Raw genomic sequence first — 17,013 nt, forward strand, 5'->3', positions numbered from 1 at the left:
GCCTGTAGCATGTTCATCACACAGTTCAACCTGTCCTGCTAAGAGAGAGAGAAAATGAGAGATGTTTCAGGGTCAGAAGCAACGAAGTTGCCCGAAGTACAGGGTGATTCAGAAAGATGGACACAATTTCAATTGGCTATATTTCCTGAATTATATGTTGCATTTCAATTATATAAATTACATTTAATTATATTTAATTATACATACATGGAAGTTTATAGATGTTCAATGTGCACCCCCTTGGGCTGCACGGATAACATCTGGACGGTAGCTGAATTCATCCCAAACTCGATAACAAATATCTTGCGTCACTGAGTTCACTGCAGCTGTGATACGGTTCCTTAGGTCATTCAAATCTGTGGGAAGAGGTGGTACGTAAACTGCATCTTTCACGAATCCCCACAGGAAGAAGTCGCAGGGTGTGAGATCAGGAGACTTCGGTGGCCAGAACTGAAGTGCCAGGTCTTCATTCCCCATGCAACCTATCCATCGTTGAGGTAGAGATTCATTCAGGAAATGTCGAACATTCAGGTGCCAATGGGGTGGAGCTCCGTCCTGCTCGAAAATGTAATCTCCTGAATCTTCATTCATTTAAGGAACAAGCCAGTTTTGCAGCATTCTGAGATACGTTACTCCAGTAACCATGTTTTCATCAAAAAAGAAAGGTCCATAAACCTTTGTTAACGATATTGCACAGAACACATTAATGTTCGGGCTGTCCCTCACATGTTCGAGTGTTACATGGGGATTTTATGGCCCCCATATGCGAACATTGTGCCTGTTGACTTTCCCACTTAGGTGAAACGTAGCTTCATCACTAAAAATTACATGAGGCAGAAACAATTGATCTTCCAGGTTTTTGAGCATACGGTCACAAAATTCTACACGCTTAACCTTATCGCTTGCGCGAAGAGCCCATACCAGTTGTAGGTGGTATAGTTTGTACACTAACCGGCGCCTCAATACATGCCAGACAGTTGTTTGCAATAGTCCAAGTTCTCTACTAGCACTACGGGTTGACTTCATTGGGCTACGCTCAAAGCTCACTCGAGTGCGCTCCACGTTCTCCTCCGATACACGCGATCAGCCCGGGCTTTTACCCTTACACAGAGAGCCAGTTTCATCAAATTGTTTATTTCAACGATAAATGCTCTTCCTCATTGGAGGTTTAATGTTAAACTTATGATGAAATGCACGCTGCACCGCAGTCGCAGACTCACTTTTACTGAACTCACGAATGCAAAAAATCTTGTGTTGCATAGTAGCCATCTCGCTTACAACTGACATGGTGCTGGAGTGCTCTAGCGGTAGTACTAGAAACTTTACAACATCCTCTTTCAAATGCACTTTATAGAATTCAAATACAACATATAGTTCAGGAAATATAACCAACTGAAATTGTGTCCATCTTTCTGAATCACGCTGTACCATCAAACTTATGAAACAAAAGTGGAAATTCATTTTTTTAAGATATCACAAGATTCTATGCTAATGCAGCTGTTGCCTAATGTAAAAATGGCAGATTATATCATGAAAAAAGTACCAGTTTGAAAGGGAACAGTGTGTCAGAGAGTCACCTAGTTAGGATGTGTACTTAAAAAGACTAGCAATTAAATATGCAGAACAAACAATTGTGAAATATCTCATGTCACAAGTGACTATAATGTTGAAAAAGTTGGGAGACAGTATGTAACTACCACCATAAGAAATAATTGAATAACCACACCAAAAATGCAGGGCCTTACTTCCTTACTTACTCATGGAGCTGAGCCCTTCTGGAGGAGCTGCCAATTCTGCAGCTACTCAAGAATTTCCCAGCATTTTATGGAACTCTACGGTTCATTACTGTGTTCACAAGAGCCCTCCACTGGTCCCTATCCTGAGCCAGATCAATCCAATCAATATTATCCCATCCTATCTCTCTAAGATCCATTTTAATATTGTCCATCCACCTATGCCTTCGTCTTCCCGATGGTCTCTTTCCGTTTGGCTTTCCCGCCAATATCCTATACGCATTCCTCGTCACCCCCATTCATGCTACATGCCCTGCCCACCTCATCCTCCTTTACTTGATCATTCTAATTATACTTGGAGAAGAGTACAAGTTATGAAGCTCCTCATTATGCAGTTTCTTCCAACTTCCTGTTACTTTATCTCTCTTCGGTCCAAATATTCTCCTCAACAAACTGTTCTCAAATACCCTCAGTCTCTGTTCCTCCCTTAATGTCAGAGACCAAGTTTCACACCCATACAGAACCACAGGCAAAATTATGGTTTTGTATATTCTAATTTTTATGTTTTTGGACAGCAGACGAGAAGACAAAAGGTTCTGGACTGAATGGTAGCAAGCATTACCCCGAGTTCAATCTCCTCTTAATTTCCTCCTGAATCAGGTTTTGATCTGTTATCATTGTTCCCAAATATCTGAATTGTGCCACATTTTCAAAACATCTGTTTCCTATCTTTATATCATGATTTTGCCCTGCATTCTGGTGACGAGACAGCAACATATACTTAGTTTTCTCAGTGTTTACTTCTAGACCAACCTCTTTACTTGTGTAAATTAAAGTATGTGTGTTCTTCTTTATGGTATCTACATTATCACCCAGCAGATTCACATCATCGGCATAGGCCAATAGCTGATGTGTCCCATTTTATTTCAGTCCCACCTGGTTTCCCTGGAACTTCCTAATGGCATATTCTAAAGCAAAGTTGAAAAGTAGGGACATTAAACGATCTCCTTGTTTTAGACCATTCTGGATAGGAAATTTATCAGACAAATGTTTACCTACACGTACTTTACTATACGTTTCATTTAAACACATTTTAATCAACCTAACTAGTTTCATGGGTATCCCAAACTCTATCAGAATATTGTACAATACTTCCCTCCTAGCTGAATCATAGGCTTTCTTGAAGTCTATGAACAGCTGATGTACTCTCTCATCGTACTCCTATTTTTTCTCCAATATCTGACGAATGCAAAAGATCTGATGTGTAGTTGATGTGTTATGTCGAAACCCACACTGATGATCCCCAATAATTTCATCTATATATGGGCTTAACCTTGAGAGAAGAATATTGGATAAAATTTTGTATGAAGTTGATAGCAGTGATATCCCTCGATAATTACCACAGTCAGTTTTATCACCCTTCTTGTGAACTGGTACAATAATAGACTCCTTCCACCGATCAGGCAATTTTTCCTTATGCCAAATAGAAGTAATTAGATTGTGAATCTTAGAATGTAATATTTCACCTCCTGCTTGAATAAGTTCTGCTGGAATTTGATCTCTACCTGGGGATTTATACCGTTTCAATTTTGCAATAGCACTTTCAACCTCAAAAGGGCTAGGATCAGGTACTAACGGCTCAGCTGTATGGATTTCTGTCTGCTTAACATCACTGATCCTATGTACATTCAATATCTGAGAGAAGTAGGTCCTCCACCTGTTCAAAATGTTGTAGGAATCTGCAAGCAGATCACCATTCTCATCCTTCACTAAGTTACTGCTATGTTGGTAACCCCTTTTAAAGTCATTTATTCCTATATACAGGTCTCTAATGTTCTTGTTCTTACTGTTCATTGCAAGCTCATCAACTTTGTCTTTCAGATATTCCCTCTTTTTGTTCCTGAAATGCCTGCTGGTTTCACGTCTTATATTGTTCAGATTATCCCCATTTAACTCACTTGGATCCTGTAACCATTGCAATTTGGCCTGCTTTCTTTGATCTAATAATTTCGAGCATCCTTCATCGAACCATGGCTTATGCTTCTTCAGTTCATAATAACCCAGACTCTCTTTGGCAGACATTTTTATATTCTCTCTAATAGTTTCCTAAGCTTTATTAACATCCACCTCAGTTTCCAAGTTTTCCAAAGCCGCAAACCTATTTGAAATATCAACACAATACTGCTCTTTACCCTATACCTCATTTAATTTCTTTAGATTGAACCTCTCCATATGAACTCTGTATGTTGTTTATGTGCTCAATGCCAGTCTTTCCCTAACATTTGTCACCACCAGGTAGTGGTCAGTATCACAGTCTGCTGCCCTGAATGATCGGACATCAAGTATACTTGAGTGCAATCTCCTATCTATCAAAATATGGTCTATTTGATTGTGTGTCTTCCCCTCAGGAGATGTCCAAGTAAATTTATGGATGTGGGAACATTGTACTTTTGACAGTAAGATTTTCTGATGTGGCAAAGCTTACTACTCTAACTCCATTATCATTACTAATTTCATGCAAACTCTCATTCCCATATGAACATTTTCGTAACAAAGTAATTTTTTACGGTGAGTTGTTAGCCCCACGCCCCATCCCCAAGCTGGAGGGCCACCCCTTGTCGGCTGTCTGTGACTGCTTATTCAATATATTCACAGCTTCCCTCCAAAACTGGAGGGCATCTCCTCCATCCGCAACCTGAGGACATGCCATGCCGTGGTGACAAGGGACCCACCTAGCATGGGATGTATGGGTCTAATAATCTTGGCTGTTATCATCTGCTTTGCTTCCAGTCACTTGTTATCCTTACTTTCAGCATTCATATTTCCAAACAAAACAGCAGGGCAGGTTTTGCTGTTAATCTGTAAGGCCTTCATTAATACAGTTCTACCAAAAATTAATCTGTTTCATCCATATATTTTACAGTATTTCGGTAATTGGAGACTGTATTTACTACATATGTCTTAACCTGTTCAGTCATTTCTTCTCAATCGCAGTCTCAGCATCTGTTACTGCTAGTTTGGAAATTGTGCAGACTAGTTACTAAATCTTAACAGCTTTTAAACCAGTGAACTGGAGTAGAATGAATTGGAACTCATGAACCTTAACTGCTGGAAACTCTAAGGGGCAAAATAAAATATGAACTACTGTGAAATGGTATTTTAAGCATGACTCATATTTTCAAAAGCAATATACACTGACATAACAATGATTGCAGAATTATATGTATCAATAGAACACACACACTGCTTTTCTTCATTCTCTGAGCAGTTATGTCTCTATTATCATATTCATTACATATTTCAGTCAGCCTCATGCCTAGTTTAAAATATGTCTCACTTGTAACCATAATATACTAGAAATACTGCAGCATTTTGATCAAAAATTTCAGTAACTGTCCTGTTGAAAATGTGTATTAGATAGAACCATATGATATGCTTGGTTATGTATTAATCTTTATTGGTCTGTATAGCATTTCTGAAATGGCACATGCATGCAGCCCATCTGGCTGAGCATTGCATTTTACAACACCAGTACTATTACTCAAAAATGAAAATCGAGCAACCAGTCCCACAGTACAGTGGGAATTTAAAATCCAATTCTTGGATGATAAAGGTTAAGAGTTATGAAACACATACTTTCCCTTACCATTTATACAATTCAGAGTTCCTGCACATGTATTAATTCATATGTGAAAATGCATATTATTACCAGTAATGAAGCATGACCTTTTCAGAAGTTTTAGCCAAATCCCCAAGGCAGAGGGAGGTCTATGCAACAGCTGAAATGTGTTAACATTCCTCATTTGGCTAATATGATAGTTTGGAATGTTAGGCACTCCCTCCTGCCCTCAAGCCTGTACTATGTATCTTTTCTAATTGCACCTGTTCTCACAAATGGCTAATACATGCCTGAAAGAAGTGGCTACTAGTGCCTGTGTTGGGCTGGTTGGAGGTGGCACATCTGATCACTTCTCCTGCCAGTATAAGGACTATTACTGAAGTAACATTATATATTTTATTCTATTTCATTTTTCAGCGTGTTAGCCAAGCTAATGTGGCTATCATGCATTTTCCACCACTGTGTACTGCATATTCAGTCCAGTTTAAATATGTTACTCTAACCTTTTCCAAGAATTTAAATGGACTTTTCTTATACATACAATCCTCAGCACTGTATCACTCATGCTATTTTCTTACAAATGTGACCTAACTGTCACAGCCTATTTCACATACCACTCAGAAAGTTTCATTATAAAGCTTATGCTCTGTTTCTGTGTCACCTACAATTTCATGACACCTTTGTGTAACTGCACACAACACATTTAGAGTCCTGGAGCTTTCAGTGCCTCAGCCCACTAAAACAATTCCATAATTTCTTTCTGAATTCTATAGAATATTTTTGAGTTTAAAATATACTTTTATATGTCCAAGCTATTGTTTTTATAATACTTGTGCAGACACATATTAACAAATTTGAACTAAAAATGCTGTTACCTCATTGCAAGGTTTGTGAAGTAATTATAGATTATTAATGAGACATATTTCTTGCCAGTCAAAGATTTGGAAATTAAATCACGATACCGTGTATGCTAACAAGGTATCATAATACTTCTATATAAAGTAAACAGTAAAAAACTGAAAGTCTGCTTTCACCTCACTCTGGCTTATTTCTACAACAATCTACATAATCCTTCTACATTTATACAGTGAAGAGTAAGCAGAGAAATACTTGTGCTATTGCTTGCTCTGTATATTAGAAACTATGTCTGTGCTTTAAATGGTAATATTTTCATGGAGCTTGGTGACTAAATACTATAGTAATTAATTCCATCTAGGCTTTGTGGTGTTGATGGCATTAATTACTACACTGTATGAATATGCTGACCACCTGTTACACATTTCTTGGGAAACCCTAAAAAACATTATTGCTCCTTTTGCTAAATTAACCCCTGAGTTACAAAAACATCACATTTTTAATTTATGATGGACTGTTATTTATTATATCAATTTTCTTTCTGTCACAAATCTTTATTAGCATAAAACTGGTTCTCTTCTAATAAGTTTCCAAACTGGGGCAAATTATGGTTTACTAAATTGACAAAAACTGCGAAAGTGGCAAACAGTCTTAGAAATACTTTTTCATGTAATGTGTAATAACAGGCGGTCATCTCAACTACTTACAGGAAACTAGAACTTTTAAACATTTCTTACATTATCAAGTACACAGTACATAGACTGGGCTACTTTTATGTGCTCTGTAAAATATTATAAACACCAAGTTATTAATTACAAATTAAGTACTACAAATTTTCAGATTCTATTTTTAGTCACTAAAAGACTCTGTTACAAAAGCAGACAATACGACTGTACTGACTCTTGCAAGTAACAATCATGAAAACCTTATGATATCTTATAGCATGCAGTGAAATACAAGAAATCAACATGTAGGTACCAAAACAATGCAACATTCATATAAACTAAATAATGAGCAACTATAGAATATGTAAACATTGTGTAATATTGTATTTGCCTGCATGTAATATTCACGCCTTCCCCCCAAATACTTCCCCAATACTGACTGTGCATTATACTTGCACATATTTCTAAAAATGTTTAATACAATGACTGATGTTCCCTGTATTTAGAAATGATGTTTTGCATAACTGATGTGCAAAAGAACTTTCTACATCAATCTAATCTTCCAAAATTTGGATGTATATTATAATTGGAGACACTTTTATTCAGTTAAATATAATAAACAAACAGACTCATAGAAGATGAAATGCTAAGATTCGTTATTATTATTATTATTATTATTATGTATACAGTGCCTGAAGTGAGGATGATTTAATTTCACTTATATTTGTAGGATTTAAAATTATCCCATTTCTTTAAGGTTTAAAACATAAATTTTAGCTTTATAACATAGTTATAAGTCTTGATAAAATTTAGATAGGAAATTGAAATGTAAATTAAAACTGTGATAGCATCTGCTCTGAATATCTCCCTTATCTAAGGCTGACTCAAGTAGGGATATTGTACCAACAATTAAATAATTACAATTAAGGGAATGTAATAAAATATATTATCATTTCTTTCTGTAGCTCTAGTTATCTAGTTTAAAGCTACATAATACTTTTCATGAGAACAGAATAGCAACACTGTTCTAGGAATGAATGTTGAGAAGTTTAGCCTAAATATATTCATTTGATATACATTTAATCAGTGAATTATCCAGTGAACTTCACCTTACTCTGCCACAACAATAAAAAATACTTGCAAATTTTACATTTGCTGTCCTTCAGTTTTGCTTAGGTGTTTCACTTTCATTTTAGTTCCAGACGGCAAGCTTTCCTGCAGCTTTTAACCCTTCAGCATGAGATCATTTTCACTGTATATCTTTTCATTCTGGTGGGCTTATTGATAAAAATGAAATCACACAAATGTTGACATTAGTCCTGTTTGGTGGCATGTTTAAATTATGCGACACATTTAACATAACAACAAATAATAATGTTGTAAATGTAGCATGGTGCTATTTATATTCATTCCACTAGCATGAGAAACAATATATAACCAATTATTTAGTGTAAGTTACTTACATCATCACATATTAATTATATTGCACATATAATAATTGAAACATCACTTGTTTCTATAGCAGCAGTAATTCGTTCATGCCAGGATGCCCAATTCAAATCAATATCACAACTACTTGTAAGTAAAAATACTCAGATATTCTCATTTCGTGATATCAAGACACTTAACATAATACAAAAATTTGTGCCCCCAAAATCCCAGCCAGTCAACAAAAGTGCAATTCTGCACATTGGTTGAAGCCTTATCACAAGTACAGGGGCAACAGGAATCTAAATAGCATTACAATTTTTCTACATCTGCAGGAAGCTATTTATATAATGATCCTGTACAGTCATGAGAAATTTGAAGAATATTCTGCTGGCTGCCATTACATTTTCTGAAACCATCTCTACTGAGTTTCTGAAACTGTGAATTGATACAACTATATTTTAAACAATTCTTGGGAATCCAGTGCCCCCCCCCCCAAGTACACCTAGAGATTCAAATTTAATGACAGAAGAGCTGTAATGGTATCTGAATATTTCAGATTACTGCAGCACACAACTTTGTAAAACTTTTCATATTTGATATCTAATTTAATTTTAAATATGTCATTATATACAATACTGTCCATGTTGTTGTTGTTGTTGTTGTTGTTGTTGTTGTTATTGGAGAGGGTGGGTTTGACCAACTGTTGGTCCATTGTGCGTCCCCCTATGATATTCTACCAGTCTCTATTCCCTACCGGTACTGGTGCGTGCCATCAGTCCTGACTCAGCCAGTGAGTTCGGCCTCTACTGGCTCAGCGGTATCTCGATGCTTCCCCCATCTACCAGAGGTGTTAGAGACTACTGTTGGGCGGGAAATGTCCTGAATTTGGCTCAAAGGTCCCCTTGGGACATGAGGTTCTTTTACGTGCCGTAAAGCTATGACACGGGACCCACGGCTTAAAGTCCCTCCCGGAGGACTTGTTCCCTGAGTTTTTCCGCCCTTAAAAATTCCACAACCTCCGCCGGGTTTGAACCCGCGTACCTTGAGTCATGAGGTGGGAACGTTACCCCTAGACTATGGAGGCCGCTCTGTCCATGTTTAGTAAAGGAAGAAACAACTCAGATATTAACAGCAGCCACAGTTCTCCAAACTCCCCAGCTTCCCATGAGCACCCATAGTCCCATATAACATATTTTTTATGTGTATTTGTAGGCATTTACAAATATCATTCTTATCTTTACATCTCTTCCTAAATATTGGAGATAATCAGCAGTAAATACATTACATAATTTGAAAGCTGAATAATGGAGATATAAAGAAGGAACTAACAATACAGGGACCCAAACATACAATGACAGATGACAGCATTAAATATTTTTCCCACACTGTTACAGCTATGTCATCAATGTGCAACATTCTTATTCTCATCACTGATTTTTGTTTCTGTTAAATAATTCGCATATTTTCTCTAACCAAAAGTTCTGTTCTTAATTCATACATTCATATGCAATTAGTCAGTCTTTGTAGTCATATTAAAACACAATAAAATAAAACAGTATACATTTTGTAAGTGTACACCAAACTAAAATGATTACTAAAATAAATGGCACATATTTGAAAGACAATCCTGCTTATAACAGAATAAATTCAATTGACTGTGTAAAATAACATTACTTGCAAACACAACAAATAAGACAACAGATTTTGTGTTCCAATACATTACATACATAAATAAAATTACAGCATTTCAGCCTCTATGCAGAGATCTTCAGTGTTGGTATATGTACTGGCTTATAGTTCAAGCGATAACAAGAGAATGCATTTAGATTGGCAGTTGCCACATAATCGAAAACAGGAAACAGGTAAAAGCTGAAAGAATTTACCGATCTGACACACTTATATCCTCCTGTGGGGAGGTTTGCATGCATGATGTGTCTACTAGAGGATTAGAATGTTACACTTGACCTTGAATTTTCAGTTCTTCAATGTACGGTATTCTAAGAGGTATACAGAATTCATACACCATGTTTGATTTTGTCACACATTTGCCACTATATATTTACAGACTGCCCTTGTGCAGCAGCCAGAATGGCACATTTGCACGGATTTCTCAACTTAAACTGACTATATATTTGTAAACTGTGTAGCTTACTATGAGTGTATATTGACAGCACACACACTACTAAAACATAATTTTTCTTACAGTTAAGAAAGGGAAAACTCTAGGCAAACCTTATATTTTAAAAACAATAACAACACCAGTACATATGTACTGTTTCAGCTTCACATAGCCCATTGCTGGTGTTCTCTTTTACACTGAAGGCTACTGATTCTTGAATGTGTCTTCCCTGGGACACGATATTAACATTTGTGCTCTTATTTTTCTGGAAAAAAGGTGACAAGTGTTGGCATCAAGAGTCAAGACTTATGAAAAGGGAGAGGAGAGAATGTTTTATATTATATATATATTTTTTTTATTACTAGTGGGGTGGGACTAAGGCCCTTGTACTGCGGCCACTTCTGGCCTATTGTATCAGCCCCAGATGATAGGTGAGAGTGATTGTGGAGCAATTGGTGGAATGAAGATTGGTGGGGGAAACCTACCAGCACCACTTTGTCCACCACAAATCCCACTTGACAGACCTGGGATCGAACCTGGGCCGCCGCGGTGGGAAGCCAGCGACTAACCGCTTGAGCTATGGTGTGGCCTTCTATTTTATATTACATTGAATACTACAAACATTTTATTTATTGATTAATGGGTGATCATTTTCCAAGAATGTTATTAATTTATTTTTAATAACTGATTTTTACCCTTGCATATGGCCAGAAAGAAAGACTGAGTAACTTTATTTATTGAAGGCTACTGAAACTACAATTAAAACCAAACACACACATTCAAGATTGAAGCATTACATTACTCATAACTAGGGACCGGATTTTTATGCCCTAATAATCCCTAAAATATGTATGCATTTATGCATGAAAACTTCCAAACTATGCATATAAAAATTTATACCAAATATTAAAATTGATTTTACATTATTTTGTGACCAACAAATCAATATTTAAGTTCATTTTATGTAATCACTGAATGATTCACTTGCAATAAAAAGCGATACTTAAATACAAATCATGCAACAAAGCCAACATATTTCATTAAAAATTTAAAAAACCAATGGTATTCATATTTAGCTCTCTGAACTTTCAACTTCTCTTCTTTGCAGTTCACAATTACTAAATGTTTTAGGTTTTCCATAGTGAGTCGCCTCCTATTGTCTCGCAAGATGTCCTTATAGCAGGAAAAACTTCTTTCCACCTCACAGGAAGTTAGGGGCGCATGTACAAAAGCTGCTATTTGCTCCACTGTTAGTGATTTTTTACTTGGCAGTTCAGTACGTTTACCAGCTAAAATTTCATTTTCAAAAATTTGTTCATATCCTGGATTTTTTTAAAGAATGCTGTGTACTTTTTCCTTTACTACTTCACCAACTCTTCCAGGAACCGAATTCCCTACTCATAACCAAAGACACACAAAACTGGTCTTGATCTAACTGACATAAATGTCTGACTGACTTGAAATGTGTGAAGGAATGGGAATTCATACACTGCTTGTTCATCTGTGTCCTTTCCAAGGGTGATCAATTCCCAAGGGCTCAAGTGGCAGAGGCACACCAACATCTGATGCCTCACTGTATAAAACGTAGTTTAACATGAATTTTGAATTTGTCTTCATTTAGTACGGTATATAATGTAGATAGATTTATAATTTGTTTATGTTTGGTATGACAGAAAAAAACTTTCAAATTTGCAAAGGAGTTCCTTAGGTTGCAAGAAGCTCATGTAGGACGTTGCCTCATGGGGCCTATCCTTAACTTCCATGGAAGTTTCTTCCACTTGCTAATGCCACTCGATAAATGTCACACTATCCCCTCACAAGTGTGTTCCATTCTCATTTTGACTGTCAGACTGTGGGCCCTTATCAGGTCTTAATAGAATTCTGTTTGTCTCTCCACCACTTGTCTTAACATCTGTTATTCTTCCTCCCACTACACGTACTCGTGTACACCACGTGAGAAGCATATGTTAACATTCTAGATATCTCATGTTTCTTTTTGTGTGTTTACTTTGAGTGACAAATTTGTGATATGAAAAGAGCTGAAAGTTTATTAAAAGTCTTGTGTAAATGCTAGACTTTGTACAGCTAGCAATAATTTCAAAGGCAGATAAAACTGCAGTAGAAAATAATGTCATTTTAGTGATGGTACTAAATGAATACCATACATGAAAAGAAGTCCACAAGGAAGTGTTGAATTAATTTAAAGGCAATTTCTAAGTGATTCAGCGCCACATGAATATTTGTCATCATGATTATCAGAGTCTAAAAGAAAGACATAAAGAATGTGGTTGGCTTTTTACACTTGTAGAAATCCAAACTAAAGTGTTGGTCTGTTATTCGTTTGCACAGTCGATGCTGTCAAAAGGCATGTAAGAACATAAGAGCACAGCAGGGGTCCAAATCCCTCCCTAACCCATGGGGGCATTGTGCTTCTACCAATAGGAGGAAGAAGTTCAGCTACAGATCATGGGGGTGGGGGAATGGGACAATTTAAATAACAAATTTTTCTCTTCCCTTAATTATTGACATGGGGAGGGGGTAAATTTTACTTAGTCCTGGCCTCTGTTCAGATGGTCATGAGCTGTCACTGTTCCTTCCATTAATTTGCCATATACTTGCTTGTTTAATCACTGTACATTCCCAGTTATCCAGTATGGTATCATCTACTGATTTTCATTTAATTGCATTCTACTCATATCATGTCATTACATGAAGTTTCATCTAGCATACTAAACTACACAGTTCAGATACATATTAAAGAGAACAGTTTGAGTGAGATACGAGTACATTTGTGCACCTATTGTACAAGAGACCCAATCTTCAGAAAACCTTGATCATCTAATTACATTACACTACATTACATTACACTGCATTGCATTCCATGGATCCAAAGTTAGTCAAAATGACTGTAGGACGTGGAATATGTCATAATGGTTGTGTGTAGTGGCAAAGGTGATTATATTGCACAACTTTTTGTATTTAAACTCCTTCACATAAGCTTTGAGCAAAACCCCAATGTATGTTAACATTAAGTACTATTTCATGGATAAACTGGCTATACATCCTATATATAATATATGTGAAATAAAATGCTACTGACAATCTTTGCATTTTAATATACGGTAAATTGGTGTTAAGTTTCATGGCACATATACACATTTCTGTATAAGAGTTCAGGTGTAAAATACATGTACATGTCAGAAGAATTTACCATTCATTTTATCTCTTCTTTTCCTGAATTCATATGTCATATGTTTTAGATCAATATCTATAAAACATATATTTTGTAAAGAACTGAATAATATATAAATCTTCAGAAAATATGCTTAAAACATACAACATATCAATACTCTACTTTAATACTGAAACAGTTCATGAAATAAACATATTTCAGAGAAATAATATAACAGCTGAACAGTCAGCATTTATGTTTCAAACAAAGTGCAGTAAAATATATCTTAATATAATCTTCAATGAAATAAAGATAAGGATATTTTTTTTTTTAATTTGTTAAAAAGAAGAACTGTTGTTGAAGTATGACCCTAATGTCATTTCACTCCAAGAATTCATCTGTGGATGTAACTGTAGCTTCAATCAACAATCCAAAGTCTAGTTCAGCTAAACTTGCTGTAAATAAAAAATCATTTAGATTAAAAGGAGAAAACTGAAAATCAATAAGTTGTAAGCTAATTCACTGCATTACTATACCTTTTGCTGTAAGTAAATCAAGAAATGTATCAAGAGGAGACAGTCTATCAGCAGAAGGGAAGGCTGCAAGGCCTGCAACATAATCAAATGAAATACACAACCACAATTAGCATAAACAGCTACTTCTTAATGCAAATATCATTCCTGAGGAGGCAGAGATAATGAAAAGTACATTCACTCGTAACACTGAAATGCAAAGGCTGGCACTATGAAGAGACCTTTGGTTTTATTTGCTACAGCAACAAAGGAGTACCACAATCATATGTTTAACCAAAAGAAACAATTAATGGACTAGTTTTTACTTTTCCCATCAAACCAATATACTATGCAGAAAATGGCATGTCATGACCAACTGATTTGGTTACTACTTGTGACAATCTAACAGGAATTTAAGCCCTAGTATCTACCCAAATATTTAAAATACAGTAACTGATTTTCAAACATGGACTCGGACAGAAGATAGGATGCTCCTTATGAAGTCAGGCAGACCAATAACACATAAGTTTGTTACATGGTTGCACTATTTAACAAACTTGGTGTATAATACTTGGATGCTAATTTAGATAATTTACAATTTATGTACCTGTACCTTGAGTTCTGGTCACTATTTTGGCTATGGCATTTAAACCAAATATTTATGGTAATCCGTTTGTAGCTTCCTCTGAAATATTACCTCTAGTGCTGACATATGTAGTTTTAGCTTTTTGTGTTGGATGTCCTCTTGCCTGAGTCCCCTCTACTCCAGACAAGATATTCAGGGCATGCTCCCGAGCTCTGATCATTAGGCTTACTGGATGTGACCACTGATTTAGTAAACGTTTTGCTCTGGACCTTGGCAGAAACAAAAGCAGTCGAAGTTTCTTTCTGACACCCTCTTGCGTATCTTCTGTATCTGTAAAATTCGACTTCAATGAACAATGATGTTAAAGGGAAACAACACAACCATTAATCAACACAGTATGACCTACCTCAAAGCATTAGCAATTAATGATGTAACTACAAGGCCCAAAACAATTAATAATGTACAGTTTAGATACTAAGTGCATAAGATCTCTACAGGTGTAAATCTATATATTTCCACTAAATTGATTTCTATTATTACCCTAAATATCAGTAGGTCTATCATAGTGATGACTTCTGCTTTCTTTCTGCATTAAGCCATATTTTTATGTACAACTTACATTCAAATCTTCGAAATCAGTAGGGCAGATTAGTATTTTCAACTTCATTCTCCTTAATTCAGAGCACATTACCTGCCATGATGATCTTCATCACATCAACCTGCAGTTCAAATACATTCCGCTGGAGGTACTGCAAGAACATACAGAAAGAGAGTGTTCGATAACCCAAATATGTGAAGAATGATGTAAATCCCTGAGGTAAAGGAAATGCCATTGAGTCCACTGCAAAGTAATAACGTTCCAGCAGAGTGAAGAGAATGTAACGTCTTTCTTCATCCAGCTGATCGCTATCAAGAAAAGATACAGTACATGTATGTTAATCAATATGTATCAGAATGTTATACTGAATGTGGAATTATACAGCTTTCTAGTGCAACTCACATGAGTGAAAATCCTCGTTCCTGTTCTTGGTGGGGATCAACAGCAGCACATTGACACAGTAACTGGCACAAGTGTTTGGACATCTCCAATTGAGCTGCTACATAGCGAGTGGCCACTACGTGCACATGCATTGGTGACTGCTTATTGCTGTTCTTTAAAAGGTGCATGCTCAACTCACGCAGGTTCTGAAAAGTAAAGTACTTTATAATAATAAAATGAAAGTATGAATAGATCAAATATTAAGCTGCTTTGTGTTTAAAGTTTAGTTTCATAAAGTTTTCATAGCTAGTCTATACAGATGAAAGAGCTTCTCTGTTACTGAAAAAAGTAGTCTTCACTAAATGTTGCCACAGCTGTCAGTTGCTCTGACCTCACTAGTATATGTGCAATTATAAAGAGTAGATATGTTTTGTCATACAAGTTAATGTTACTGTAGATCAGGCATGTCCAATGCGTCGATCGCAGGATGATTTTTGATTGATCTCATAGGCCTATAAGGGAATTATATGTGAAAAGCATGTAAATTCACTTGTAATATAATATGATTATATTCAGATTTTGAAAGGAAAATACATATTAACACTTCGCAGACCGGACGCCTAGGCCTAGGTGTTTGGGTTTTAAACGTGGCAGACCGGTCGCCTAGATTTAGGCTTTTAGGACACATTATGTTGCAACACACTATTTCTCGCTTTGATGGCCATGTGTCTGTAAAAGTACTGTGTAGTTGACCTTCGGAATGTTTGTTTTCCGAGTCAGCAACGTGACCACTCTCTGTTCCCCTCTCACTCTAAAGAAAAGTCCCTTTGTTCAAGTCGAAGCGTCTATGTGTGAGGCAAGATATTCTCAGTGTCAACATGGCTCAGAGACGAAAGCAGTTGAAGGCCGCGCGAACTCTCGGAGAAGAAGAAATCTGTGATTTGATCTCCAATGAGTTATCTGACTTGCCAACTGCTTTGTCTTCTGATAGCAAGGGCAGTGTCAGTGGCAGTGAGAGGGGCCCCCAAAATATTGTGACCAGAAGAGAAAGTGAAAGTGACAGTGAGAGCTCCGATGAAAGTGCGAGTGCTAGCATTGCGGGGACAGCCACATGGGGTAAAGTGGACAAAACACCCACTTTGGGAAAGTTTACTGGTGATCCAGGGGTGAGACAAATGCCATCGGACCCTACACAAGTGTCTGAAGTAGCTGAACTGTTTTTTGGAAATAGTTTCTTTGACAAATTGTGTCAGGAGACCAACAGATACTATCTCCAACACCGTGAGGCGTACGACAGTACCTATAAGGTGTTGAAGTGGGTGGATGTCACTTCAGCAGAAAT

At 36.6% G+C, this 17,013-nt stretch overlaps 1 protein-coding gene across 3 annotated transcripts in view; it reads right to left on the reverse strand.

The window, feature by feature from the left end:
• Positions 1 to 11,740: 11,740 nt before the first annotated feature.
• LOC111872042 (protein pigeon) overlaps positions 11,741 to 17,013 on the reverse strand; it is a 40,155-nt gene continuing 34,882 nt past the window's right edge. For all 3 annotated transcript variants that reach the window (XM_033754490.1, XM_023865535.2, XM_023865536.2), the window contains 5 exons: positions 15,693 to 15,877; positions 15,384 to 15,598; positions 14,804 to 15,022; positions 14,131 to 14,202; positions 11,741 to 14,049 (listed from right to left, as the gene is read on the reverse strand). In XM_033754490.1, the coding sequence (XP_033610381.1) occupies positions 13,976 to 14,049; positions 14,131 to 14,202; positions 14,804 to 15,022; positions 15,384 to 15,598; positions 15,693 to 15,877 (765 nt within the window). In that variant the 3' untranslated portion in view covers positions 11,741 to 13,975. The remainder of the gene's footprint in view (positions 14,050 to 14,130; positions 14,203 to 14,803; positions 15,023 to 15,383; positions 15,599 to 15,692; positions 15,878 to 17,013) is intronic.

The sequence above is a fragment of the Cryptotermes secundus genome, unplaced genomic scaffold, assembly GCF_002891405.2.
Source record: "Cryptotermes secundus unplaced genomic scaffold, Csec_1.0 scaffold87, whole genome shotgun sequence".
Taxonomy (NCBI): domain Eukaryota; kingdom Metazoa; phylum Arthropoda; class Insecta; order Blattodea; family Kalotermitidae; genus Cryptotermes; species Cryptotermes secundus.